We start from the raw sequence: 27,283 nt of genomic DNA, 5'->3' as shown, positions 1-27,283 counted from the left end.
CGTATGTATGTACTGCAAAGTGATCTCTACCACAATACATTTCGTTCATACCCATCATCACACAGGTCAATTATTTCCTTGTGATAAGAACTCTTAAGATCTGCTGTTTTAACTTTTGAATGTACAGTGACAATATTATTACTGTAGTCGCCACGCTGTAATTACATCCCAGGACTAATTATTTTATAACTGGAAGTTTGTACCTTATAACCTCCTTCATGCCTCTCCCTCAAAGCCCCCACCTTGTCTCTGGTTAACTGCCCAGCTCTTCCTTCTATCTGGAGTTTGAGGTGGGGTTTTGGTTTGTTTCTAGAAGCCCCCTAGAAGTGAAATCACATAGTATCCATCTTTCTCTGTCTTCTCTGCCTTAGTTCACTTAGCCTAATGCCCTCGAGGTTCATCCATGTTGTCACAAAGGGCAAGACTTTGTTCTTTTCTGTGGCTGAATAGTATTTTGTGTGTGTGCATGTGTGTGTGTGTGTCTGCGTGTGTGCGTGTCATATCTTCTTTATCCATTCATCTCTTGATGGACATTTAGGTTGCTTCCCTATCTTGGCTATTGCAAAGAATGGTGCAGTAGACATGGGAGGAGGGCAGATATCTTTTCGACTTACTCTTTCTGTTTGCTTTGGGTAAATACCCAAAAGTGGAATTGCTGCATCAGATGGTATCATATGGTAGCGCCATTTTTAATTTTTTGAGGAACCTCCATATTGTTTCCCATGGTGGCTGCATCAATATACATCCCCACCAGTTTTATTTTTTTTTTAAAGATTTTATTAATTTATTTGACAAAAGATCACAAGTAGGCAAAGAGGCAGGAAGAGAGAGAGAATGAGAAGCAGACACCCCGCTGAGCAAAGAGCCTGATGCGGGGCTCAATCCCAGGATCCTGGGACCATGACCTGAGCTAAAGGCAGCAGCTTAACCCACTGAGCCACCCAGGCACCCCAATTTTACTTTTTGATACATAAAAACTTTTTAAGTGTATAAGAGTTTTTAGCATATAGGCTCTGGACAGAGAGTAAACCCTGTAAGAACTGCTCAGTGCTCAGGATCGTCCTGCCATCAGTGCCCGACGGGTTACTGTTACACAGAGTCAGGCTCAACATACCCCCCAAGCCCTCTGCTGTGCATGAGCCTCAGAGGGATGCGGAGTGTGCTCAGGTGTGTGGGTCCTGGGATCTGCCTCCCATCACACCACATGGAGCCACACTGCCCGGTAGGTACTGAAATGAATGTCTGAAAAGCCTCCATGAAGTGCAGGGAGAAATGGAAAGGGGGGCATTCTGAGGCCTCAGAATATCTGGTAGTGCACCCAGGTTAATCTTGTACCTTGACGGCCCCTCACATCTGGAATGCTCCCCAAGTACATTTTCCAAGTCCTGTGGAGGACTGCCTGGAGGAGGAGGCTGGCGTGTCCTCAAAGACACAGCATTTGGAGGTCGTCCCAAACAGCTGACTCCTTCATGCCCAAGGGGTGGATGCTTCTGGTAACAATGCAGAGAAATGGAGGAAATGCACACACAGGCCAGGAGACATCATTCTGGCTGATTGTGTGTTAAATAGAAGAGAGGTCAGATGGGAAGACAGGGTGGAGGGTCAACATCCGCGTTATGAAAAAAATTCTGTGAAGCTGGTAGCCTTTGCAATCTGACTGTCCTCTCCCATGGTCTGCACTCAGATGCACTTCAGCTCCCGCTGTGCTCCCGGCCCCTCACTTCCTCCCCCTTGGACCTGAGGCTCAGTAAGCCCAGAATCTGTCTGATAGGAGCTTGTATTCAAACCTATGTTCTCTGCTCCTCCTGGAAAGTCTTCCTTGCCCTGCCTTTTCAGCTTTCTTTTTGATTTTTATTTTTTAAAAGATTTTATTTCTGTATTTTGCAGAGAGAGAGAGGGTGAGAGAGAGAGCACAAGTAGGCAGAGCAGCAGGCAGAGGGAGAGGGAGAAGCAGGCTCTCTGCTGAGCAGGGAGACAGATGCAGGGCTCCATGATACCACCCTGGGATCATGACCTGAGCCAAAGGCAGATGCTTAACCTACTGAGCCACCCAGATGCCCCGCCTTTATTCTCTTTTATTCTCTATTCCCACCCCTCTCCACCTCAAAACCTTCTCACATCATACTCATCCTACCTGCCCCATGAAGCCAGGCAGACAAGGCCTTTTAGATTGCATTTCTCTTCCCTTTCTCTCTGCTCACCTTCCCGGGGGCTTACCCATACAGCTATACTTACATGTGGGTATGGCCTGCTGCCCTCAGAGGGGACACAGGTGGCCACGCAGGAGAGCAGCTGTCCTCACAGACCTTCACAAGTAGGCAGACTCACAGGCCCACACACCAGCCCGAGCCAGCATCTCCAAAACTCTGTTTTGCAAAGCTTTGGAGGATTGCAAAAGCTCTACAAAGCAGCCATCACCACCATCCATCTCTGGAACTCTTCCATCTTCCCCACCAGAAACTCTGTTCCCATGACCCGCCAGCTCCCCATCCCCACTTGTCCAGCCCCCAGCAACCACCATCCTTCAGTCTGTCTCCATCTGGCAACTTGAGAGACCTCACATCAGTGGAGTCACCTGGTGTTTGGTCTTTGGTGGCTAGCTCGGCATGGTATCCTTCAGCTGTGTGACATGCATCAGTTTCCTCCTTTTATAATGCAAACTAGTATTCCATTGCATGTGTCTACCATATTTGGTTTCTCCCTTTGGGATCCACGCCATTTTAAAATATATATAGATCATTTTTATTAGCTGTATTTTTATTTTTAAATCATTCAAGATTCTTTTTCCTGGCACTCTTGCTGGCTGACATGTAAAACATTGGTGGTCCAAATAAACCAAGTTATATTCTTTCTACCCCGACCTCTAATTAGCTCCCCTAAAAACTCAAGAGACATTTTCACTATTTAAGAATTTAATATTTCTTACTAATTACCAGGTTTCCAGGCTTTAAACATGTTTTTTTACATTTTAATACCAGCATACTATAATTCCAAATCCTTTGGCATCATCTTAGGGCTGTTGGCATGGGAATAAATAGCATTCAGACTGCCAAAGTAGTGAAATATGTAATGAAACACCTAATAAAAGGTGTCTTTAACTGTTGTGTACTTGGATTCGTTGGCATAACATTCCTTATCAGCCCCTGGAATAAACAGAGAGCTCCACTAGAGCAAGAATGGGGAGTGGGCTCGGGAGGACTCAGCCACACACACTGCCTTGGTTTGGCTGATGGCCACACAGCCATTCATCCTCCATGAGGACTCCTGTCCCCTCGGCACAGACAGTGAGGCAGCTTGGTGGATGCAGTCACAGCTTCCGAGGCTTTCCCCAGGTCGGAAAGCTATGAACTGCACTCATGCACTTTCTTGTTTAGAAGACAGGGTGCAATTTCCTGAAATCACCAAATTCATATACCATGGTGATCCTGGAAACCCTCGCTTCTTCCTGCTAGGGGAAATGTCAGAACTTACAAATAAGCAGAGCCACCACGGGCCCTGTGCTTCCCCAGATGTCAGCTCCTCAAGGTTGGGTCCACATCCCTGGTCTGTAGTGTAAAGAGTGTGGCCTCTGCAGCCAGGTGTCTGGCTCGGCCACTCAGCCCAACCTGCTGACTCACTCACACACTCCTGAAGTGTGACTTCAGGAAGGTCCAATCATGCACGGTGCTACAGTTGCCTCATCTACACAGTGGGAACCCCGGCAGGACCACCTCATGGGCTGATATGGCAACTGGACCAGTGCCTGCTCTGGGCAGCGCCCCAGGGGTGTGGGCATCTGCGCCCATCCTAACCCAGCACTGAGTTCGGCATGTCTTCATTGAGGTCTACTGAGTGTGTGAGTGCTCTGATCCTCCCCAGCCTGTCATCCTCCCCAGCAGGAGACCCTGCTTCACCCACTGTGAGCATAACAGCTGTCTCAGGTTAAAGGCAAAAGTGTGGGCTCCATGGCCAACATCTTTCAGGTTTGATCGGTCTATTTTACTTTTCTCGGAGAAAATACCATTCCCACGGAACAGAGGAGGGCTTTCTCCTCTATAGCTGGGCAGTGTTTGTTTGTGCACACTCCTGAGTAAGTACCTGCATGGAACCTTCACATCAGGACGCCTCTGCATAAGAGTATCTCATCCTTTCATCAGAGAAGCGGGCAGGCAGGCAGCGCAGTGTCCCCACCATTTCAGACTTATAAGGTGACTGAGGCGCAGGGAGCTTACCCTCCGTCAAGAGCACAGGGCTGTGGCTCATGGGAAATAGCGCTGCCTGTGGCAGATCCGGCCAGGCCACCCAAGTCTGGGACTGCTGAGCTGGCTGGTGGTCACCCTTGTCCCACGGGGCCTGGGGCACAGTGTGGGGCACACTCCATGCACACGCGCAGAAGGGAGCCCACTAGCCCGTCTCCCAGGCTTGGAGAGCGGACAGCAGCAGCCAGTACACTCAGAGCAAGGGCCGACTCCTGCCGCTCTCCTTCCATGCCCCAGCCAAGGAAAACACGCCGCAGTCTAGGCTGGGAAGATCTCCTTCCAAAAGCAAGCACTCCCCAGCCTGTGGTGGCTCTCCTCACGTGGGTCCTGGGTCATCCAGACTAGTCGCTACCTGTCTGGGCGAGGGCAACGCACTACCTTCAGTCTCTTTCTAAAAAGGATACGGTGACTCCAGCTCCTCCTCTTTGAAGAGAGGCGCAGAGTGGGAGCAAGATGGGGAGGTGGTGACAGAACAGTCTGTGTCACATTCATGTATACCCTAGCCGCGGGAAGAGTGAAGGAAGCCATGGAGAAGGGGCTTCAGTCTCCGCCCCAGGGACTCCTCGGTCTCCCAGGCTCATCAGAGCGGATCCATCTCTGGGGGGCTCCGATGAACCCACAGGGCTCCTTCCTTAGCTCGCCCTCCCCAAGGCTTGCCTGTTACTGTGCTTGAACACAGAACATTAAAAAAAAAAAAAAGAAAAGAAAAGAAAGAAAGAAAGAAAGAAAGAAAGAAAAGAAAAAGAATCCTCTTCAAACCGGTAGAACAAGACCTTGAGTTTGACAGGAAGGATCCAAGTGTACAAGTTGCTTGCTTCGTGCTGGGACTCCAATGCAGGCAAAAGGGCCTCTCGGAGGGGCACGGAGAGTGCGTTCCTGGCCCGCACCCAGGTCAGCTGCCGGTGGAAATGCCACCTGCGCTGGGCCGTTTCCACGTCAGGAGACTAAGGCGGGAGGTGCGGCTGATCCCAGTACTAAGAGCAGGGAGAGATCCATGGGCTCGGGAACAAACAAACAAACTCTGACTTCAAAGCCCGGGCACGTGAGAATGTCTGTGTTGCTGCCCGTGGGTTGTGTTAGAGCCGGCCTCCCCAGGTTCTCGGGGCACAGACTCTTCATGGGAGTCCACGGCATGTGTGCCCGGGAGTGAAGCAGCCGTGGTGCTGGCGCGGTGTTGAAAGGGGAGAAGAGATAACAGGAAGCCATCGCTGGAAGCCAGAGGCTGCAGGAGTCTTCAAAGGCCCCCTGTGAGAGGGGGTACAGAGCCCCGCTCCCAACAACAGACCCACTCAGCGAGGCTGCGGGGGCAGCGCCCCCCGGAGGACTTTCCAGCTCTCACGGGTCTCCATTCACGTTGCACTGACACTGGGCTCCTGTCCTGACTTGCCCCTCTCACCCGGTCCCCTCCCTGCTCTCTCTGCGGCTCTCTCTACGGCTCCCCTGTTCCCAGGATGAGCAGAATGGTGGGAAGTGAAGCAAGTCTGGGTTTGTGCCCAGCTCTCCAGCCTCAATCTGTGTGGCCTCAGGCGAGTGACTCAACCTCTCTGAGCCTCTGTTGGCTCCCGAGTTAAACGGGGAATAGTGAGGACCTACCTTGCAGTGTTCAGAGGATTAAACAAGAGTGTGTGTATGAACAGGGCCTGGCGCTGGGTACGCTCTCCATAAATACTCCCAATAGGCTGAGAGGACATCCGCCTGCAGCAAACACACCTGAGGGTTCCATTCCCAAAACACGATGCCTGAAGAAACCTTCCTCTCAGGCACACCCCGGGTTTTCATCTGACAAAGGTCACAGAAAAGGCCCCTGCTTTCTCCAGCTGGAAAGGAACCTTCGAGAGGGGGACCTTGCCTTGCAACAGAGTTGGAGTTGTGCCCACTGATTTCCCCACACCCAGCACGTAGCCCTGCTTCCACCTCCCTGGACACACACGTTCCCAGCCTCTCAGGTCCCCAGGACCACAGCGTCCTCGGAAGTGAGGACCACATGCACGCACCGTGTCTGCTTCTTCTCTAAGCTGGTTCCATGTGTGACCATAAAAGCATCACAGGACAGAAAAATGTTGTTGAGGATGACTATTTATGGTGGCCAACAGGCCATTGTCTTCAGTACTACACCAGCAATCTTTCTGAAGTGACCGGAAAGCATCGCTAAATTAGCTTTGGGCAAATGCTATCATTTTTCTTCTCCTTCGCTTTTGGCCACACTCGAGCTGGTGTGGGAGGGGCCCGCAGGTCTCATCTGTGGACCCTCACCTCGGGCGTGCTGCCTCTCTGTGGCAGCCATCAGTGGGGCTGTGGGTGGCCAGGGCAAGGGGTGGAGGGGAGTCCTTCGAAGGGAGCAGGTCAGTAGAAGCAGTTTGGAAGCTCTGGGGTGGTTCCTTCCAGACGGCTCTGTGACTAGAGGCAACTGAAAGTCCTCTTTTGGGAGCATCTAGAACAGACTTAGACCAAGCCCCAGAGCATCCGTGCTGGGAACCTGCCTCATATTTAGGTCACTCACTGCAGATGCGCCGTCCAGGAGACAACCGAAAACCACTTCTAAAATGTACACTGAGCAAAAAGAAATCAGACAAGTGAATGAATAAACGTGGTAGTATATCAGTACCTAGACTATTTCCCAGCGAAGGAATAAACTAGGGACTCCCACACCTGGAGGAAACAAGGAATTACGTTCAGTGGAAGGAGCCAGATACAGAGAATGCGCGTGGCATGGCTGCACTCCCGTGACAGCTCGAACAAGCAGAACCAATCCTTCCTTTCGAAACTGGCCCAGTGGGGTCGGCGGATGACAATAGGCTGCACCAAGACCTTCTAGAAGCGATGGGACTGTCGGTGTCACAACTGGGTGGTAGTTACACGGCGTACACAGCATTCACGGCCTCAGAGTCACCGCCCTGCACACGGGAAGCCTGTGGGTTTTACTGTGAGTTAATTACACGTCAGTAAAGCTGATTGTTTTTTAAAGCACAATCTTAGTGATAAGAAGCTAGAAGTATGTACCCATAACCAGAACAGTAAGCCAGCAGCTCTTAGGAAACTCGGGGACTCTGAGACATGGCTTCAGTCACGCTGAACTGTTCCCCCTTGGATGTGCCCACCCACAGGTGGCCATAAGTGTGCGGCACACTGCACGCATGTGGTGACAGGGCTCACTGCCTCAGAAGCCACCCTTCTCTCGCTCTGAGCCTCACTCCACACGCACGTTGCGTGACGATGCTGTTGGGCTTTGGCTGCAGACAATGAAGAGATTAGAAGCCCAGACCACCTCCATTGCCAGCGTCTGTCTGAGGCTCAGGGCCTCCTGAGAGCCCAGAGTGCAAAGGCCTCTGCAACAGGGGGCCCTCTTGTCTCTCTGGGTTCAGACTTCAAAGAGAGGCGTGAAGCGTAGAGCAGATTGGGGGTGGGGGGGGTGTAGGCACTTACGAGCGCCTGCCCTTTGCCTGCCTTCCGCACACCCTCAGCTCACCTTTCCTCTCAGACAGCCGTCTGGGAGGCCCCCCTGCCCCGGCCTCCGCCACCCAAGTGGGAGCCGTCTCAATTACCCACAATAACCATCCTCAGAGAGCAGCAGGCTGTCTGAGGGCCCCTCGGGGGCAAATAATAATAGCAACAATTTTTGGATCCTTCTTGCCTCATTGCTTGCCACAGCTTTGTAGCTAATTTAAGATCTATTGATCCCAGTGCCAATAAGTGGTTTATCTCCTTCAACTTCCTTTACTTAAAGGATATCTTCACCGTCAAATTAATGTCTCTTACTTGGCTGACATGGCTTAGGATTCTCGCAGTGTGTCTTCCGGTGATTGTTTTTTTATGTTCTCGTCTTTCTTGTGCTGTTGGGTAAAATCGGGTGCTTCCGATAAGTCCATGCATCAGGCCTCACCTCCCTAACCCAGCCAGAGCCCTGTTCTCTAGTGGACCCAAGCCCAGGAAGAATGGCTGGATTTGGGAGTGACAGGTGGCCTGAAAGCATTGCTTTCCAGATATCACTGAGCTGCTGGGAGCAAAGAAATAAAGCCACTGAGCTGAGAGAGAACCCAGCACAATAACCTCTTGCCAGAAAAGGAGAAGGAGTTCTCGATTTCTCCAGAACTCAGGTTAGGAAGTAACTCACCTCTGTGGCTTAGAGAAGGGGACAGAGTGGTGACCTGGAGGGAGTGCTCTGCAGCTCTCAGTGGCCCCAGTGGGGCCCACCCTGCCCAGGCCTCAGGCCACGCCCATCCTCCCTCCTTTCCCTGCCCCTGGCTTTTGTGATGCCAGACTATCCCCGTAGCCCAGCAGCCCTTCCTGGTCTATGCAGGCTTCCTGATTCCCCCACTGGTCCCCTGCTCCCGCTGCCCCCATCCCTCACCTCCACCCGTGTCCATCCCACTGTGCCTCCTTCATGTGGCACCCCTGGCGTGGGGACTATGCTAGTTTCTTTGTTCAGCCTGGTCTGGAGTAGGTGTCCAATAACTATTGCATGTATGGAAGGATGGGGAGACGGATGGATGGATGGACGGATGGAAGGACAGATGGACAGATGGAAGGATGGATGGCATGCCTATTGAGGCTCTGGAGAGTGGCTGTTATTACGTCCCAACAAAATTTTATTTATATGTTTATATAAGAGCCCTAGAAAATCTTGGTTGTGTCATTTAAAGCAATGGACTGGAGTTACAATAACCTCCCTGATTTCACCCTCAAAATGCCTTCTGCTGATTTTGATAAGGCAATAAAGTAGGCACTCTTTTAAAGCTTCACCTGACTTTATCTCTTCTACAAGATCCGTTCAGCTCTGAGGCACTAAATGAAATAGAAATGAAACTGTGAGCACATATCTTTACAGCAGGAGCTCCGGGTAAGCATAATTGCTCTCCCTCTGAACTTTCGGGATGGATATTTGCTGGCCATATTATCTTCATGAGCGAGCCATCAGGATTGCAGAAGCATCCAAGCACCACATCCTGTCCCAAATGTAGGAGAGAGCTCCCCTCCTCTTTGGGCTCCAGCCCCAGCTCTCTGTGCACAAATGCAGATGCACCTGCTGAATGATGTAATTAGTATTCTGAGAAGCCGGGGCCTTGTCTGACAAACAACAATAATTTTGGTGTTTAGGGAGCGTTCTCGGGCCATGGCTGTCTAGAGCACTTCATAAACAATTACCATCAGCGCTGGTTTTTCTGTAGGAAAATGAAAACTGACAGGAACGGGTGAGTCACACAGAAAGATGTGATGTGAACAGAAATGCCCCAACTGCTGGTTTCCTTGCTCTTTGCTGCCTTCCCGGATTCTGCTGCTGAAGAGCTAATGATCCCCATACAATCTGAAATAGTTTGACATGCTTATTTGTATTAGTAGTGATCCTTCAAAGGGAAAAGCTAAAAGTAGTCCGAAATAAATGTTTCGTGTGTTACATCCATCCTATCTGTGCAAGAGTATCTATTTTCTGAGTATTATTTTGATTAGAACTGAAAAATAAAACGTAGGGGCTCTCATTTTCAATCTTCAGCTCAGAGCACCAGAGCCTTTGCCAATATCCTGTGGGAAAGCGCCACCCAAGGGGTTTAGCCCAGCGGGTTATCCCAGCTGCCGGGTCTTCTGTGGGGGGCCCTGTCTGTGGCTTGCCAGCAGAGTAGGTAGACTTCCTCTGGCCTTCCTGCCCAGTGGCTGATCAGCCGGCCCCCTGCCCCTTTCCACTTTCTTCCCACCCTCACTGTGTATCACCCGACCTGCCCCCAAAACTCTGGCGAAACCAGGGTAACTCGTCATGCTTCTCCTTGAGAACCCATCAACCCTGTGCCCTATTAATCGTTTTAGAGTACAAAAGGCATGAAATGATCATCTTATGATGAAAGCCCCCAACGGCCCCACTCCAAGATCCCATAGGCTGACATGAGAGGCAAGATCTGGAGCCCTAGAATTATCCCAAGAGTAAATTCTAGTGGGTGCAGCTGCCTGGCACCAGAGCACGGTGCCTCCAACAGACAAGGAAAGATCTTTGACCTTAGTAAAAATATTGTTATGTATATGCACACATGTATAGATACGTCTGTACATGTACGTGCATATACACATACATGATGTGTCTATGTTTTCAATCGGAATTATTTCCTTGAGACAACGCATGGACACTGTCCCTACCCCGGAGATGTTGGTAAAGCTCAGTTAAACTACCATGATCCTGAAACCTCCACCAAGGAGCTCTGGATAGAAGCTTCTCACTGCGGTGGTCAAGCATGGAGACTGGCCTTGGGGCCCCTGGGAGGCTCAATGGGTTTAGCATCTGCTTTCGGCTCAGGTCATGATCCCAGAGTCCTGGGATCGAGCCCAGCACCAGGCTCCCTGCTCGGCAGGAGAGTCTGCTTCTCCCTCTCCCTCCAACCCTTCCCCTGCTCATGCTCTTTCTCCCTCAAGTAAATAAAATCTTAAAAAAAAAAAAAAAAAAAAAGAACGGAGACTGCCCTTTAAAATCCTCTTGTGGTATGATTTAAAGCTCTAAGATACCCTGACGAACGAACGAACGGCACTGCAGAAATTTCTCTGGGCTTCCTTCTCAGCTCCTCTGGGATTGCATTCCTGAGTCCCTGGAGGCAGTGAAGGGCCTGTAGGCCTTGGCAAGGTTTTAGTGCCTCTGCGCCTTTTCTTGTGCTCTTCCTGATCCCTGGCTGCACTTTCCTGGGGCAGGAGGGTGTCCAGCAGCAGGCCCTGTGTGACAGCCTTGCCTGCCCGGCCAGAGAGGCCAAGAACAGGACAGGCCATTGAACTTGCAGGGCTGTGCAAAATGGAGATGGGGTGCCCCACCTTTAAAAATCACTAAGAAGTTGAAGACAGCAAGTTCGGGGTCCGCCCTATGGGCCAGTGTGCCTGCAAGACCCCAGTCCCCTGTTGCAATGGGATGGCCTGTCCCAGGACATCTTCCAGGCACTTCCAGTGAGACAGACCTGACTGAAACAGAAGTGAAAGACAATGAGTTAAGCTCTTCACAATCCAGCGCTAATTAGCACTATCCAACTGGGGCGGGAGGGGGGTGCTTCCTGAGAGCAATAAATCACATCAAATGGAAATGTTTTCAGCTGCTCTGATAATGACCTCCACAGACTCCTGGAGGGTGAGCGAAGGTCTGTCTCTGTTGGTGGGAAGTGGAGGCCTTCTGGGGAGTCTGGGGAGCAAAGGAATCCTGTGGATGTGTGGGGAGGAGGCCACCAGCAGCCTTCCCCCCGGGGCAGCCTTCTGCGGGAGGGGAGAGTGTGGGAGGCCCGGGAGGAGAGGGTAGTGTTGGGTGGGCAGCAGGGAACCGCCTCCCCAGAACACAGGCAGCTGCCAGCACCCCGCCTCTCCACAAAGCACTTGTGCAGAGGACCAGGGTGGGCCGGCCACAGACCCTGCCATCTCTGTCTCCCATCCCCCACCCTGCAATGTGGTCCGAAAGGACAGCACTGCGCCCTGGGAGCCTAGTGGGACCTCTCTCCCCAGTCGCTGCTTCTGAATGAGGATGAGGGGACATAATCGGCAAGCACCACCTTCTGAGAATTCTCTGGCAGGTGAGCCCATGGGAGGGAAGGAAGGGGCCCAAAACATGACCCTCATGCTTCAAAAGGTAACTTTGAAGCCCTCATTCATGCAAATGCTTCCCCAGCCCCATGGCCTCTGCCCCCTCCCTAGGATTCAGGGCAGGCAGTGCCTAAGGTGTGGCTGTGTGGTTTATACCACCTTCCCAGAGAGAGGCAGCCTCTCAGAAAGAAGGAGCATCTTCACATTCCAGGGCTGGCCCTACTGGATCGAGAAGGTGAAGCCATGAGACTCAACTGTCTGTTGGCCCCAGCCGTGACTGTCTGTTCCAAAGATGATAGCGAATACGGAGCAGGGCCTCCTTCCTGCCATGGTGCCTGCCAGCTACCTGGAGGCAGCTGTGATGACAAGTGTCTGCTGAGGCAGAGCCAGCCTTCTGAGGGTGAAGGTCATCCCGAGGGCAAACTGCTGTAGGAGAGGAGAATTTTTACTCTCCTCCTTTCTCGGTTCTTTGGCTGGTCTGATCATTAAGTTGACAAAAGACAGAGGAACAGGGGAAAAACAAATTTAATTTTGTACCTGTAGGAGCCCATAAAAACAGGAGACTCAAGTGGCCAAAGCAAGCAACTTTGTACCTTTTAGACAGAAATGCAAATGAGGGAGGAATGGACAAGACAAGGAAGTTTTGGACTTGGGCTGGTAAACACGTAAAGGATTTGTTTATTCTGCCTTCTTGGCCCTGAATTCCAACCTCTGGCAATAAGAATGTCTCCACCTGTGCAGGGAGGGCACCTTTCACTGGGGAGCTTTGTCTCCGCTTTCAGGGGCACAAAGGAGGGTCAAAGTGCCCTTCTTGTACCAGCTGTTTCTTGAGCAACTTAAATTCAAAATAATATGCCAAAGTGCATATGTGGGGGTGGCCCGCCCTGAACCCCATTATAGCCCGGAATGAACCTGATGGAGTGGCCCTTAGAAATGTAAGAAGTGGCCTGACATTCTGTATGTAATTGTGTGTCCTCTGTCTGTCTCCTGGGCACAGAGATGTCCTGGGCCAAGACCCTCGTCTGTCTGTCACAGTCCCCGGGGTGTCTGTCACACAGGAGCAGCTCACAGTTGCTGTTGCATAAACGATAAATGAATACGACTAAGAAAGCACACGAGTGAGTTCCCATGTCTAGTGCATAGTATAGGGTGGGGTGAGGCCAATGACAGCATTTGTTCCTTGGGAGAATATCAGAATTGAAGGAGAGAGAGACCCAGAAGAAGCCCTTGCCTGGGTCTGCAAGGACAAATCAAACAAGGTCTGAGTAAAAAGTTAGTGGAGGTCCTTAGAGCTGCACTCCTCAAGCTTTCAGGTGCATACAGACCCGCCCCCACTCCCACCCTCACCTCCCCCCAATGTGGCTGGAAAGCAGATCCTGAAGCAGCAGGTCCTCCAGGGACCTGAGACTGGGCATTTCCACCCAGCTCCCAGGTGGTGCTGCTCCTGCGGCTCCAGAGACCGCCCCCCGCCCCCCAGAGGGGGAGTGGGCAGCAAGGCTGGATGGATACGACTTTTGGTGTATTTTACCTTATTTCAACCTTACCTGACTATCCAGTCCAGCTTGAGACTCAGAGGAAAGGTCCATTCTGCATGTGGCTGTGTGAAAGGAAAGCTGTTCCCACTCTGCTCATGTCCAAGGGTGAGAAGGCCATGGCCTGAGGTCCCTGGGCAGCCTCTTCCACCCCTGAAGGCTTTCAAATATCGTGTTTCCCCATACCCCACATGTCCTGCCGGTTATCCAGTCCCCAATGCAAGACAGGTGCCCATAATCCTTCCACACAAGCACGCAGAATCCTTCTGCTAGCCATGTGGTCTTACCAAAGGGCAGGAATACCACAGGGAGCTTCTGAGAAAGAAAGGCAGGATGTCATCTCCTGAGAAGACCACCCACATAACCTTCCTGACCTGCTGCTCTTAGAACACGGGAACCAACTGTCTAAGGACCCTTCTAGGAGCCAGTGTGGGAGAGAGTGTGTGAAACTGCCAAATGCTGTGAAAGAAAAAGGCATTCTTGTTCTTTCTAAGCCACTTGTGCAGAGGGCAGTAACTCCCAGCCTTGCCCTCAGTAACTCAGGCCTAAGAAGGTCAAATCCCCTCCCGCAGTCTGAGATGCAGCCACGCAACAGTCAATGCTGAGAACATCATCAGCTTTTCCCTTAGTGGTGTTTCCAAGTCACTAAGCCCTGCCACGCTTGGGGTCTCCTGCATTCCTCATAGCAATCCCTCAGTTGGAAAGGGAGCCAAATTCCTCCATTTTCATGGAGGAGAATGTGTGCTGCCCCTTGGGGTCATAGGACTACCAAGAGACCAAGAAAACAAAACCTGAGACCGGCCCCCATGGGAGCCCACAGTCCCGTGAACCTTGTCATTCCCTTAGAATAAAAATATATGTGAGGGGCCTGGGTGGCTCAGTGGGTTAAGACTCTACCTTTAGCTCAGGTCATGATCTCAAGGTCCTGGGATCGAGCGCCACATCTGGCTCTCCACTCAGTGGGGAGCCTGCTTCCTTCTCTCTCTGCCTGCCTCTGCCTACATGTGATCTCTCTTTCTGTCAAATAAATAAATAAAATCTTTATAGAATAAAAAGATATTTGTCTACTTCGTGTGTAGCCTGGACTGTGTTTGCTTACATCCAGGGGGGCAGTAGCAAGCAGTGGGAGCAGGTTGTGGGGACAGACTATGCGGGTTCAAATCCTGGCTCTGCCCCACTGCTGTGCCACCTTGGACAAGTTACACAGCCTCTCTGCGCCTTGGTTTCTGCCTGAGCAAACGGAGTTATAGAAGTCCCTACTGGCTCCGCAGTGGTGGGGATTAGGTGGCTAATACAGGCTAAAGTGCCCAGCCTACTGTCCAGGAGGTACTTAGCCCTCAGGAGGTGTTAGCAAGGAGGATGGTTGATACTGTGTGCTGACACCACCAGCAAGCACCCCTGGCCTCAGGGAGTGAGCGAGCACAGGGTGTGCTACTGGAGAGGCCCGAGGCAGCAGGTCAGCACCGTCCGGCATGTACAATCCCTGCACCTTCTGCCCAGATGGGGACCCAACACTGAGGTTCTTGGGCTGCAGGGGCCAGTGAGGACCCCCCCAGGGAGCCTGCAGCTCCGTGAGTCCCCACAGCCTCTCTCTTCACACCATCCTGCTTCACGTGCAACTACAGGCACAGGCCTCATTTCTTGTCTTCTCTGGAAGACTGGCCATGGAGCAATTTATCTCCAAACGATCAAGACTTTTCTTCAGCTCTCCGTTAACTGTGGTCGAGGTGAAGCTATGTGCTGGCATGTGGCATCCTTTCTTTCCTTTATATCTTGAAATCATTTCCAACTTACCGAAAAGTTGCAAGCATTCATATCATTTTGACAGCTGCGGTGTCTGTTGGTCCCCGGTTTCCCTCCCCATAGGCACAGAGGGTTGTGCCTCCTCATCTGTGGGAACCTGGGCTTTCTCCGGAGTTCCAGAAAGGCTCCTGGAGTGGAGGGAGTGATCCAGTGGTCTCCAGCCTGGAGCTTTTCTATCCAGAGAAAGGAAGGCTCCCGAGGACAGGGGCTCCCCTGTTTCGCGCTCCACCCCTCCCCAAGGCCCAGTCCAGGGCCTTTTCTCATGAACAGGTCCTTGGCCTATTAAAACCGACACTGTGACAGCCATATAAACTCTCCCTTGCTCAGATCTTTCTCCCAAGCTCAACTCATATGTGAGCTGCCAGAGGCTGCCTCCTCTTGGAGGCCCTCCAGGCTTTTCAATGTGTTCACATTTCTAACACCTCCCATCTGCCCCATTCCTATTCAGTAGGAGCCTCACACACCTCCTGCGCACCCAGGAGCTGAGCAGAGATGCGGGCCAGCCTCGATGCTCTGTCCCCTCTGACAACCTGTCTCCTTAAGTCCTGGACCCTCCATGCCCTCCTTTCCACCTCCTGGCTACTCCTGAGATCGAGCCACCATCAGCTCCTTGCAGGCTTCCTCCCTCCTGCCTTGTCTTCATCTAGACCAGTGGTTTTCCAATTACACATGGTGGTTTCCCCAGTTACTTTCGTGGGCTGCAGCTACCGCCATTGTTCCCATGGAAGGAGAATAGTAGGATGGACTAGATCATAGTCCACTGTGTGTATAAGGCTTTATAGGCGAGATAAACATGACACCAGGCGACATAGGTACAAGGCAAGATTTATTAAAGGCACTCTCCAGCGAAGTTTCAGGGTTCAGGAGAAGGGGAGCCAGGAAAGTCGCGCTGGGAGGAGGTGGGCACCCTCGGGCAAGGTTCCACCACTCTGGAAAGCTGAATCGGGGAAGTCGCACTGGGAGGGAGTGGGCGGGTTTTTTTTATCGGGCCAAGGCAGGGCATGGGCTCACATCCATATACGGTAGGGTATTTGGTGATTGGAGGGTATGGTGTGCGGGGTCTTGATACTTCTGTTTCCTGCATAGGTATCGGGTTACCTGTGGAGACCTGACCTGGGCATACATTCTTTTGGCGGGAGAGTCAAGGGTTAAGGAAGGGGGGGTAGGGGGCTGGAAGATGGTGGCCCCAGCGGTCATTTCTATTGTTCCTCCTGCACTCCCAGAGCCCGCCGAACCAACAGTGTGCACTAAGGATACCGTTGTTTCACGTGACTTAGTGATACATTGTGTGTGTGTGTGTGTGTGTGTGTGTGTGTGTGTGTGTGTGTTGGGTGGCACTGTGACACATACTTCTTGCCAGACTGGCTCCTTCTGGCACTGCAGTGGGAAGGTGAGTTTGCCACTCTATCACTGCCTTGCCCAGCCTGTGCACGAGGCCCATGACAGCCCCTGGACTTCCTCTGACCTTGTGCTTACCCCTCTGGTCCAGCCGTGGCTTTGCCTCCAGCCACGTGGGGCCCCTCCTCATACTTTCTGGGAGACCTTTTTCCTACCTCTTTACATGCAAACTCTTACCTGCCCTTCAAGACCTTTGTGAGACTTTGGCTGCCCTGATCTCCCTAAGAATGGGTCAGGTGCTTCCAAAGGAGCAAGCTGCCTGCCCACCATAGCTTCTTCCTAGTCAGTGGTCTCCGTGGGTAGCTTCAGTCAGTGGCTGAAATGGCCACAGGTGAGAGTCTATCGCTGAAATAGCCCAACAGGACAAATCAGGCCCTTCCTGTCCTGCATACCACGGGCTGCCCCCGAGCTTCTTGGATTTCCAGGCCCGAAGCTGTGGGTGACCGTCTGGCCCCTTCACTCCCCAGTCACCTGGAGGGCAGGAGGTGGGCATCATTGTGTGAGTCCTCCACCTACAGCCCAGAATTGGCCCCGACTGGAAAGGCTTTGTAGTTTGGAATGCTATGAGAATGACACCTCAGAGTTGATGTCTCAGCTGCATCCAACGCTCCAGGTTAACAGACCATAAGCTTCTTGAGGCCCGCACCTCTGCCAGCTACCTGAACCTTCTGGTTTTATGCTAAGCCCCAAGCTCTCCCTGGAGTACTTCGAACCAGGTGCCCAACCGCACTCCTCCCAGCCCTGGGTCTCCAGAGTCAGCCTCCTTGGTGTCAGCCCAAGTCTTGCCACAAAGTGAGGATGTTATAGGGAAGACCTGTGCGGTAAATGTCCAGTTGGAGCTGAGGTGGTAGTCACAGCAGGAGAGGCCAAGTTCAAGTTCAGGAATAGTCAGGCCTGCCTTCCTCCCCTACATGAGGTAGGCATTCGTCTTATGCCTGTTTCATGGATAAGTTCTATATAACTGAGGCACTGAGTGGCTACACAGCATGCCAAGATGTGATTCAGCCCTTGCTCTGAATCACCACCCTTTTTTTGTCCTCTTTGGTTAACAGCAGGTCTGAGGCTGCAGGCTGAGGTCACAGAGGGAGAGGAAACGAAACATGCCAGTAATCCCAGCAGCACTCGTCCCTCCACGTGGGCCCACGGTTCCAGCCTGTTCTCCCCTGACCGTGATTGAGAGCTCATGCGGTGAGGGTGGGGGCGTGGTGAGGGTTAAGCCAAAGTAGTGCCTGGTCAGGGGTCAGAGGTGCACAGTCACCGGCTGTTGTCTTCATGGTTGTGTTGTTGTTCTAGGAGGAAATAGTACTGAGGAAGGAATGGTACAGTCTGTGGGAGGCAGGGGAAGCCGTGAACAAGGGCCGGGTGGGCCACGCTTTCCTGCAAACCGCTCACCCAGTCCCGGGTCTCTGTGCTGTCACAAAAATGGCCACAGGCACGAGGCTGCAAAGACGAGGCCATGAGACAAGGCAAGTGTCCTTCCCAGACTGGGGGGGGCAGTGGTGGACTCCCCTGCAGCCCCCTGAACAGGGTGCCCGGCAGCTGGACAGCTGTGCAGTGAAGCCAGAGCCTTGTCTCGCTGCCACCTGCGTCTCTCCATCACTGTGGGAGTCTACGCTCAGCTACTTCCGTTCATACCTCTGACAGCCCGCAGGCTAAGATACTGCCCTCCTCGGGGCACTGGGAATCCCCCAAGGAAAGACAAGCAAGAGGTGAATTCTGGGAGCAGCTTGGGCCCCCCTGCTCCCAGGCCAGGCTGGTTCCAGAGGGCAGAGCTGCGTCTCCAGGGGAAGTCAAGCCTTGGAAATGAAACCCTAACCAGAGGCCTCCCCCGCTTTCCTCCCCCAGCCCAATCACCTTCTTGGAGAGGTAGACATGCCAGAAATGCACTGGACCCCACAGACTTTGTTTCCCCTTGTGTATTTTTTTTTCTTTCCTGTCTTCTTGGGTTCACCTGGAAACCTCCTTAACGAGCCTCTCAATAAATGCTCCAGGTTGACACTAAGGTGCACCCAGCCCAGCCCTTTCTCTATGTTTACAGGGAAGCCCTCCCAGACTCAGCTATAATTAGAAGTCAATTAAATTAGAAACCCTTAGTATTGTTCTTGGAAGGCCTCCAGGGCTGCAGCTCTCCTGGGGAGGGCTTCTGGCCCTGCTGCCTGCACTCCTTTCTGCTACCCCCCATTCTGAAGCAAAGGCCAGGCTGTCAGTCAAAGGCCAGGCTGTCAGTCGGGCAGAGAGCTGGTTCTTTTGTTTGTACCATACCCTTCCCCCTGGCGGGACTGCAGGTCAGGCCTCCCTCTGCCTCTCTCCGCCTCCCTCCCTGCCTGCCCCAGCTTGCTCCATTGCTAGAAGGAAAACACCCAGAAGTTCACCGCTGGGGTGGCTGGGTGCTTTAATCTTGCCTTAGTCCATTTAGTGTGTTTCAAACGTAAATGTGGCACTGAATTGCAAAATAGCAAGCATGCTAGCAGGAGAGAAAAAGCAGCTTTTGTATCTCTTCAAGAGTTATTGGAAACCTAACCCTTCCAAAGGCCCCCTGATGTTACTCACCAGTAAGAACATCTTCAGGTAAGCAGGGGAAAGATCCAGGCCCCCAGGGCACTGCCCATTCCCCAGTGTCTACAATGGGTCCTCTGTCTCTGGAATCACGCTCCAGACATCTTTCTCTGCCTGTTCTCAGAGCAATCATATGCTTCCTCCCAAAGCGAAATGTCTTTACTGCCTTTTTTTCTGATCACAAAGTTCACCCATACGCTTGTACATCATTCTGAAGCTAAGAACCTTATGGAAAGGGAAACTTCCCCATAACCCTCCTTGGTCCGTAGTCACCCCAACTCTGTTTCACCCCTGCTAAAAAAAAAATCTTCGTTGAAAATTCAGTGGATATCACTCCAAGGGAGGAGGCCTGGATGGCTCAGTCGGGTAGGGTGTGACTCCTGGATTCAGCTCAGGTCATGGTCTCATGGCTTTTGGGAAGGAGCCCTGAGTCTCCACATTCCATGGGAATCTGCTTGGATATTCTCTCCCTCTGCTCCTTCTCTCTCTCTGTCTTTCATAAATTAAAACAAATAAATAAATAAAATGCTTGAAAAAAAAAGATACTGTATTGAAGAACAAAGGTCAAGGCTTTTCTCCAGAAACAAGAGTGAATTTCCCCATTTGTCAGGTCTCCTCTGCTTTGAGCTATCCTCCACAGTCTTTTTTGTGTGGTATTGGGAATTATGGGTTTCCATGAGCAGACACGGCTCACCCAGATAGAGGGCTTAGAGGGTAAATGTTCTTGGGGGGTCTGACTCCTGTCTGAGTCCATGGTTTATTCTGGAAGGTTCCTCACACGACCCAGACATTAGAAGAGAGCATGCTGTTTTGTCTGGGATTGTCAAAGCAAGACAGCAGTGAACCAACAGTGGCCACTGAGGGACGTGAGCCCTCCCACGAGCCCGTCTCTTGTCTTTGTACAGGCAGGCTCCCAGGTAAGACTGCTTTTGGTTAGAAACATAGGCCTCCCATCCTCACGATGGAGAGATGACAAACAATACCTCCTCCTTCAAATCAAGCACCTGAACACCTGGGCCATAATCACCCTCTGTCCATAAGTGGCTGTGTGGCCTTGGACAGGTCACTATACCCAATGGTCTTCCATTGTCTTGGCCATAAAATTAAGTGGTCAGACTCGTATGCTCTTAACCACTTTGACCACAGCCTCTTCTCAACAGAGAGAGGAAGAACCTGGCAGCAGGGCTGGCAGTGGAGTGCAATGGGCTGGGCCAGACTCTGAGTCGTGGCACCGTCACCCGGAGCAGGAGGACTGGGGCCTGCTGGGACCCCCCCTTCACGCTCTGTGTAAGACCAGGCTTCTTCAGACTCTGTGCATGGGTGAACATTTGGTCACTGCCCTGTCTTCCATGATGGGCCCTCCATGCTCTCTGGTCTTTCCTCCCTGGGATGGGTGTGATCTTAGCAGGGCCACGGATGGAGTCAGCCCAAGGGCCCTGGGCCTCAGCTTAAAATCCACCTTTGCTTTTATGTTGTATTTGCTTCCTGCCCCACTTTTGGGGAGACCCTTCATCCCCAGTGGGACATGGTGGTGGCCACCGGACTGAGGAAGGGGGCTAGGCTGTGGCCAGGCCATGCAGGCCCCTGGGTGCTATGAAGTGTGTCTTACAGGCAAAGCGGTGAGAGCAGATGGCCTGCGTGGGAGGTTGCAAGCGTGTGCCGTGGCTCCCCGTGCTGGTGGTAAGTGCACCCTCCCGCTGTGAGCACCCACAGCGCCCCGGAGGAGGCCCGGGGGCGGGGGGTTGGGGAGCTCCTCTGCCTGCCAGCCTACCGGAGGCCGGTTCCTCGGCCTCTTCCGTGTCAGTCTGCGCAGCTGTGCAGTGGGATGGAACCTGCTAGCAGCCCCTTCGCTGGGCTCTGCTGAGGGTCCAGAACACTGAGCAAGACCCCCTTCAGATTAGACTGCTTGGTGGCTCCCTTTCTAGGGTTCTGCATAGAGAAAGGTCCTTAAATGCTTCTTTGTGTTGCAATATACGCAACCCAACGCCTGTCGGTGAGCACCACGCCTGTGGCCCCACCACCAGGAGGGACCCAGGCTTCTTGCAGAGAAGGGGCTGCATGTGACAGAAATCCACTGTTCCCAGAAGCTCTGGGAAGAGGGCGCCTCCTCCATGACCTTGGGGAGGGTGGAAGCAAGAGTTGGTGGGTGAAAGGAGTTTGGAACAGGCCTCGAAGATGAGATGGAGTTTTGATGGAGGGGTGAGGGGGACCCGCAGTGAGGTCAGCTGGCAGGAAGCGGGGTAGCCTGCCCAGTGTAGTGGCTGCAGTTAGAGGGACCCGAGCCCCAGGGGACCCCACCCAGGCTCCTTCCCCTGCAGCACCGCTCAGGGTGCTCCCCGAGGAAGCGTGCGTGTTTCCAAGGAGGCACAGAGGCCGGAAAGACACCCTTTCTCGTGGCAGGTGTCACTGCTGTGCTTGGCCAAAGCAGAGTACTCCAACTGCGGCGAGAACGAGTACTACAACCAAACCACGGGGCTGTGCCACGAGTGTCCGCAGTGTGGCCCGGGGGAGGAGCCCTACCTGGTAAGGCCCCTGCCAGCCACCCTGGGGCCCGGGCAGCTGTCCTCCGTCACACGGCGGGTGTCACCGGCACGTGTGTATGGCTCTATGTGTGGTCCCGAGCTAAATCAGGCCGGTTGCCTATGGGCCTCAGACGCCCCGGTTAAAGGGTTTGAGCAGCAGTGAGCCCAGGAATGGTGCATCCCTGGCGACAGAGAAAGCTGGCCATTGTGACAGATTTCTCAGGAGCTGTGTCCATTTATTTTAGAGGACAATCACTTGCCTATTGTACCTGGATCAGATGGGTTTCAGGGCGTCTGAACAGGAGGCACGACTGATGTCCCGCAGTAGCGGCACACTGACTCCTGAGCGCGGCGTCTCCCTCTCCTGCGGGAAAGGCTCAGCTTGGTGTTCAGCCTAGAGAAAGGCCCCCAGCATCAGCGTTCAGGGTTGTTGTAGAGAGCTAAGAATGTCAGAAGCCATGGGCTATGTCACTGGCAGGGCAACCCCTCAGCTGGCCAAACCTATTCAGGGACCCGGGGGAGCGCGGCAACATCTGAAGCCCAGGAGCACTGGGGAAAGGAGCTCAGAGTTGGAGCACGGGGGGCTTGCAGTTAGGACAGGTCAGGAAACCAAAGCCCAGCAAGAGAAACTTCTGGAAGCAACCAGTGTGCCCAGCGTGCCTGGTGTGCCAGTGCCCCCAAGGACCGTAGGTGGAGTCACGGCAGGTGCGGCTGGCATACTCACCTGTGTTCCTCTGTCCTGTTCCTTGGCCAGTCCTGCGGTTACGGCACCAAAGACGAGGACTATGGCTGCGTCCCCTGCCCAGCAGAGAAGTTCTCCAAAGGAGGCTACCAGATATGCAGGCGCCACAAGGACTGCGAGGGCTTCTTCCGGGCCACCGTGCTGACGCCAGGGGACATGGAGAATGATGCTGAGTGCGGGCCATGTCTCCCTGGGTAAGCATGGCCACTGCTAGGCCTCCCCCCAGGATGCGTCCTGCAGAAAGGCCCTAATGTGCCATTGGCGAGGCCCCAGGGAACATGAGCACCTCTGACCACAGTGTAGTATCACTCCCACTGGCTCTACAGGGGGCGGGTCCGCAGGGAGGGGGCACCTCTCTGGAGTCAGGAAGCATGGGGTCTGGGATGACCAGTCCCGCCACCTAGAGGATGGGCAGCCCACCCAGGCCCAGCTTCCATGTCTCTTAAGTGGATGTTAGTCAGAATCACGATAATATCTTCCCAACAACCCAAATCAAACAAATTTGTTAAATACCTTAAGATAACACGTGTGGAATGCTTTGAAGAAAAGAAAATTAATAAACTGTATAAAACACTGTATAAATCCAGTGTTTTTTGGTATTCTGGAAAAATCTGAGGGTAAAAGCTATTAATAGGAATATGTGAATTGTTTGGTAGCTATAATTCCACCACAATTCTGTTATGTATCAAAAGTTTGCCCAAAAAAGCAAAATGAAAATGTAGCTAGCTTGAAAGAAAGATAAACTCTTCCTTCTGACAGACAGGACACATTACCAAGTTCTGCCTGGAAGAGGGAAGCTCAGGCTTGACACCAAGGATCTACCAAGCCTCGGCTCTTGCTGCTGCCTCCCTCTAGTGGCCACACAGCACAGTGCTTGCAAGGGCTACAGATAAAAACAAAACCGTGGCAAAGGCTACAGTGTGGTAGTAGAGGAGGTAGATGTGGTAGAGGTGGTGGTGGTGGTATCGATGATGAAGGTGGTGATGGTGGTGCTGGAGACAATGGTGATGATGGAAGCAGTGGAGGTGTTGATGATGGAGGTGGTGATGGTGATAATAGAGGTAGTGATGATGGGGGTGGTTGTGGTGATGATGGAGGTGATGGTGGTGATGATGGAGGCAGTGGTGGTGATGATCGAGGTGGTGATGGTGATGATAGAGGTGCTGATGATGGAGGCAGTGGTGGTGATGAGGGAGGAGATGGTGCTAATGATGGAGGTGGTGGTGGTGATGATGGAAACAGTAATAGTGACGATGGAGGTGCTGATGATGGAGGCAGTGGTGGTGATGAAGACAGTGGTGATAATAGAGGTGGTGGTGGTAATAGTGGTATTTTGAATAGCACACTGTACTTTGAAAAAACCCATTTTGTGCACCATATCTTTCTGGATCACTGTACTGAATTAAGAGAAGAAAGAATGTAAGAAGGATATATTCAAATAAGAACATGAGGCATTAGTTTGTAAGCAAAAGGAAATGCAAAGAAGGCAGAAAGACCCACCAACCTAAGAATAGATTGAAAGTGAGTAACTCTTTAAAATGAGATCTTAAAAATCTTAGTTCAAATTTGTTACAGAGAAGCATTGATTCCCATGGCTTCTTTCTGCTGGTGACCATCGCCCACCCATACCCTCTCCAGTGTTCTATCTTCAGTTCAGAACTTCCTCCAGAGCTACAGACCTGCATTTCCAAATATCTGCTTGACAACCCCATGTCAGTGTCCCTGACACAGCCTGTGATTCAAACACATCGGTCAAATGAATAAAGAAAGCAAGGAACCTTATTGTAGAGCCTTGTTTTTCAATATGCAAAAAAAAAAAAAAAAACAGATAGCTATACCTAGGGAAGATATTAGATGGTTCTCTTAAAGAATATGATAAAAATAAAAGTTCTATAGCTGACAGTCTTTAATTTGGTTGTTGAGGTTATTGCATTAGTGCAGGCTTCACCAAAAGGAACATGTTAGAAGAAGCAGAAGCTAGGCATTCCCACCCAATGAATGGTACAAACATCCATTGAGAGACTCTGGTGCACAGGTGCTGTGCTTAAAGGAGAGAAATTCAGCATGGTCTTCCCATTAAGTGGGTACTGAGAACCTGTGTGCTTCCTGGAACTTCATCATCACTAATTCTTATTGGTGCAGATGCATAATTCAGGAAAGAAAGGCAGAGTTTCATGGAGTAACTATAGGTATGCCAAAGAAAAGCACGCACACATTTGCCGTGCTCACCTTGGAAAGCAAATAATCCTCTTTTCAAAATCCTCACTTATTTGAGAGACCCTCAGTGTGAGGAGCTGACTTGACCATCACAGCCTAGCCTAACTGCTCCTGCATCTGCTTTAGTAAACCCGTGAGCTAAGAGGGTCAGCGCTTGTAAAGCCAAGCACTGACCTGTGAGCTATCAGGTCAGCGCTTATAAGCCCAAGAGGAAAGACACGGTTCCTCATTTCTGTGAGAGAGTGAGACAAGGAAATCATTGACCCCAGCATCGTGTGGTGGATGAACATGGTGTTCTAGAAGTCCAGGAAGGACCCCTCCCTTCATGGTTAGGTAGGTGGGTCAGGAGAGTTTCTCTGAAGACTTCTTAGGGTGACGTTGAGATGGTGGAGTTGGTCAGGCTAAGAACTAGGACAGAGCTCTCCAAGAGATCCAAGGCAAAGCTCAAAGGGGCAAGCAACCTGGTGGGATGTGAAGATGAGGTTCCCTGTGGCAACATGGAAGGTGCAGCCATGGAGGTATGGAGAAACCAGCGAGGGGAGGTGGGGGCCAGAGAAAAAATGGCTCTGGAAAATGATGTGGAAGACATCTGGTCTTTAGCTCGATGCTGAAGCAGGCCACCACGCAGACTTTAAACTGGGATAGGACACGATTGGGCAGTACCTTGGAACAATCTTCTTGGCAGCAGCGAGGAAAAATGTGCTGCATAGGGAAAACATGGAGCCCAGAGGCATTGTGAGAACTGGGGCCAGATGGGAGCCTTGGAAGTCAGAGGGAGAGGGAAAATTTGAGAGTTCACTAGAAGATAGATAGCACAGATTGGAGTTGCAGACCGAGGGCATGGGGGTTTCCGAGAAGGAGATCTTGAAAAGGAATCTCAGATGGCAGCCTTGGCCAGCTGTGAGGACATTGATGCCATTTGCTGGGAGGTGGAATACAGGAGGATTAGGATTAGCAGAGAGAAGGGGGAGGAAAGATGGAGGACGCATGTGTGCATTTGAGGTGGTTGTAGCCTCCAGACCAAGGTATCTGACACATAGATGGATAAACAGGTACAAAGCTCAGGTCAGATCTGGAAGTCATCTCTGCATTAATGGTGTAGGAGCCACTGGTCCAGACAGGTTCCTCCAGTGAGGCAGCCTCACAGAGAGGGAGCAAGGGTAGGTACTGAACAGAGGCTCGTCCTCAGCCTTGCCAGCTCTGACCCAGCCGCACAGCTGCAGCCCAGACCACGTATGCATCCCACAGTGGTCTGGGAGATACAGCCATGATACTATTCCAGGTGATCTAAAAGGGGCAGCCATTATGAACTTGAAGCAGCATGTTTCATCCTTACCTCGATCCACAGATACTTTCTTGCCAGAAAGCACAGCCCTGGGACCAGTGCAGGTGTCAGCGCTGTCACAAGAAGGGCTGTTCTGTGGGGTGAAGACAATTTCTTTGGCCCTCATACATTTCCCAGAAAGAGGATTGCCAGTGGTTGTGCGTGCCCTGCCTCTAGAAGGCTTCAAAAGATAACTGTGTGTAGAATTAGTGGGGAGGCTGACATTTATACTCTACTCTTAAATGGGTGTTCCCAGCTCTGAAGTCTTGAGTAACTCCCTCCCTGCTCCATGAGAAAAGCGACCCGCTTCTTCCACACCTTGTCTCGGCCCCCAGCACCCTCGCAGAGTGGGTGAGGGCCACACAGAGTGGGTGAGGAAACACATCTCGACTTGCACGACAGTGTGTCCTCACATTGCTCCACGGATGTGAAGGTGTAGCGGGTTTCCAGTTTGACCTTGTCACTCCCAGCCCCCGAGGCCACTGCCACAAAAGGGCCCTGCTGTAACTCTCGTCCCCCAGCCTCCTCCTATAGGCTCTGTGGAGCTCGGGGTGTGTCGGGGGAGGGCCGCAGGGCCTCCCACCTCCTGGTACCCGCCCTAGGTCTAGGGAACAAGTAAAGCTCTCATGCTGTGTCACAGGGGAGGAGTAAAGGAGTTTTGGTAAGCTGGTGCTGGTGGCCCGGTGAAAGGCTGTTTTCATTCCTGAGTCCTCGTGCCTGCCAGGCCGCAGCGCAGGCCTCCTCAGAGCTGCCTTCCTAACGCCACAGGTTGCCTTGGCCCTGGCCCCCTTGTGGTTTGGCAGGCATGCTCTCCCTCTCCTTTGCCCTCTGTGCTGTGCACCAGTGTGTGGCTGAGAGGCTGGCAGAACAATGAGCTTTCCTGTGGAGAAAGGCTGTGTGGGAGGACCAGGAACAAAAACAGGAGAAGAGAAAGACAGCTAAGGCTGGATTTTGTAGCCTGCCTCTGCCCCCTGCCTGGGCGTCAGCTTACCCACGGCTGGCTATGGCCCATCTCACCTTCTGGCCGGCTTCCACCTCGCGTCTACTCCCTTCAGATGAGGCATTGTGGGGCAGTTGGAGGACCAAGCAAGGACACGGGTCTACATACCACATTGTGTGGGAAGACAGAGCATCCGATGGCTCAGTGGCATCCACAACAAGCTTAGGAAAGGAAGTCTTTGGGGGAAATCTATATATCTGTTGACATGGAGGAAGTCAGTCCCTTCACAGAAGATTCTAGAGGTCCCATTTATCTTTTTAAGATTTTATTTATTTATTTGAGAGAGAGAGAGAATGAGTAGGGCAGGGGCAGAGGGAGAAGAAGAAGCAGACTCCCCGCTGAGCAGGAAGCCCAACATGGGGCTCGAGCAAGGACCCCGGGATCATGACCTGAGCCAAAGGCAACTGCTTAACTGAGCCAC

General features: G+C 52.2%; 1 protein-coding gene across 2 annotated transcripts in view; it reads left to right on the top strand.

The window, feature by feature from the left end:
• EDAR (ectodysplasin A receptor) overlaps positions 1–27,283 on the top strand; it is a 91,698-nt gene that overhangs the window by 39,674 nt on the left and 24,741 nt on the right. The window contains exons 2-5 of one of the 2 annotated variants that reach the window (XM_047746530.1): positions 19,827–19,974; positions 20,669–20,737; positions 21,458–21,580; positions 22,334–22,515. In XM_047746530.1, the coding sequence (XP_047602486.1) occupies positions 20,687–20,737; positions 21,458–21,580; positions 22,334–22,515 (356 nt within the window). In that variant the 5' untranslated portion in view covers positions 19,827–19,974; positions 20,669–20,686. The remainder of the gene's footprint in view (positions 1–19,826; positions 19,975–20,668; positions 20,738–21,457; positions 21,581–22,333; positions 22,516–27,283) is intronic. The other variant, XM_047746529.1, reaches the window with a different exon arrangement.

This window comes from Lutra lutra, chromosome 9 (genome assembly GCF_902655055.1).
Source record: "Lutra lutra chromosome 9, mLutLut1.2, whole genome shotgun sequence".
In the NCBI taxonomy this organism is placed as follows: domain Eukaryota; kingdom Metazoa; phylum Chordata; class Mammalia; order Carnivora; family Mustelidae; genus Lutra; species Lutra lutra.
This window is presented reverse-complemented; position numbering and strand designations above follow the sequence as displayed.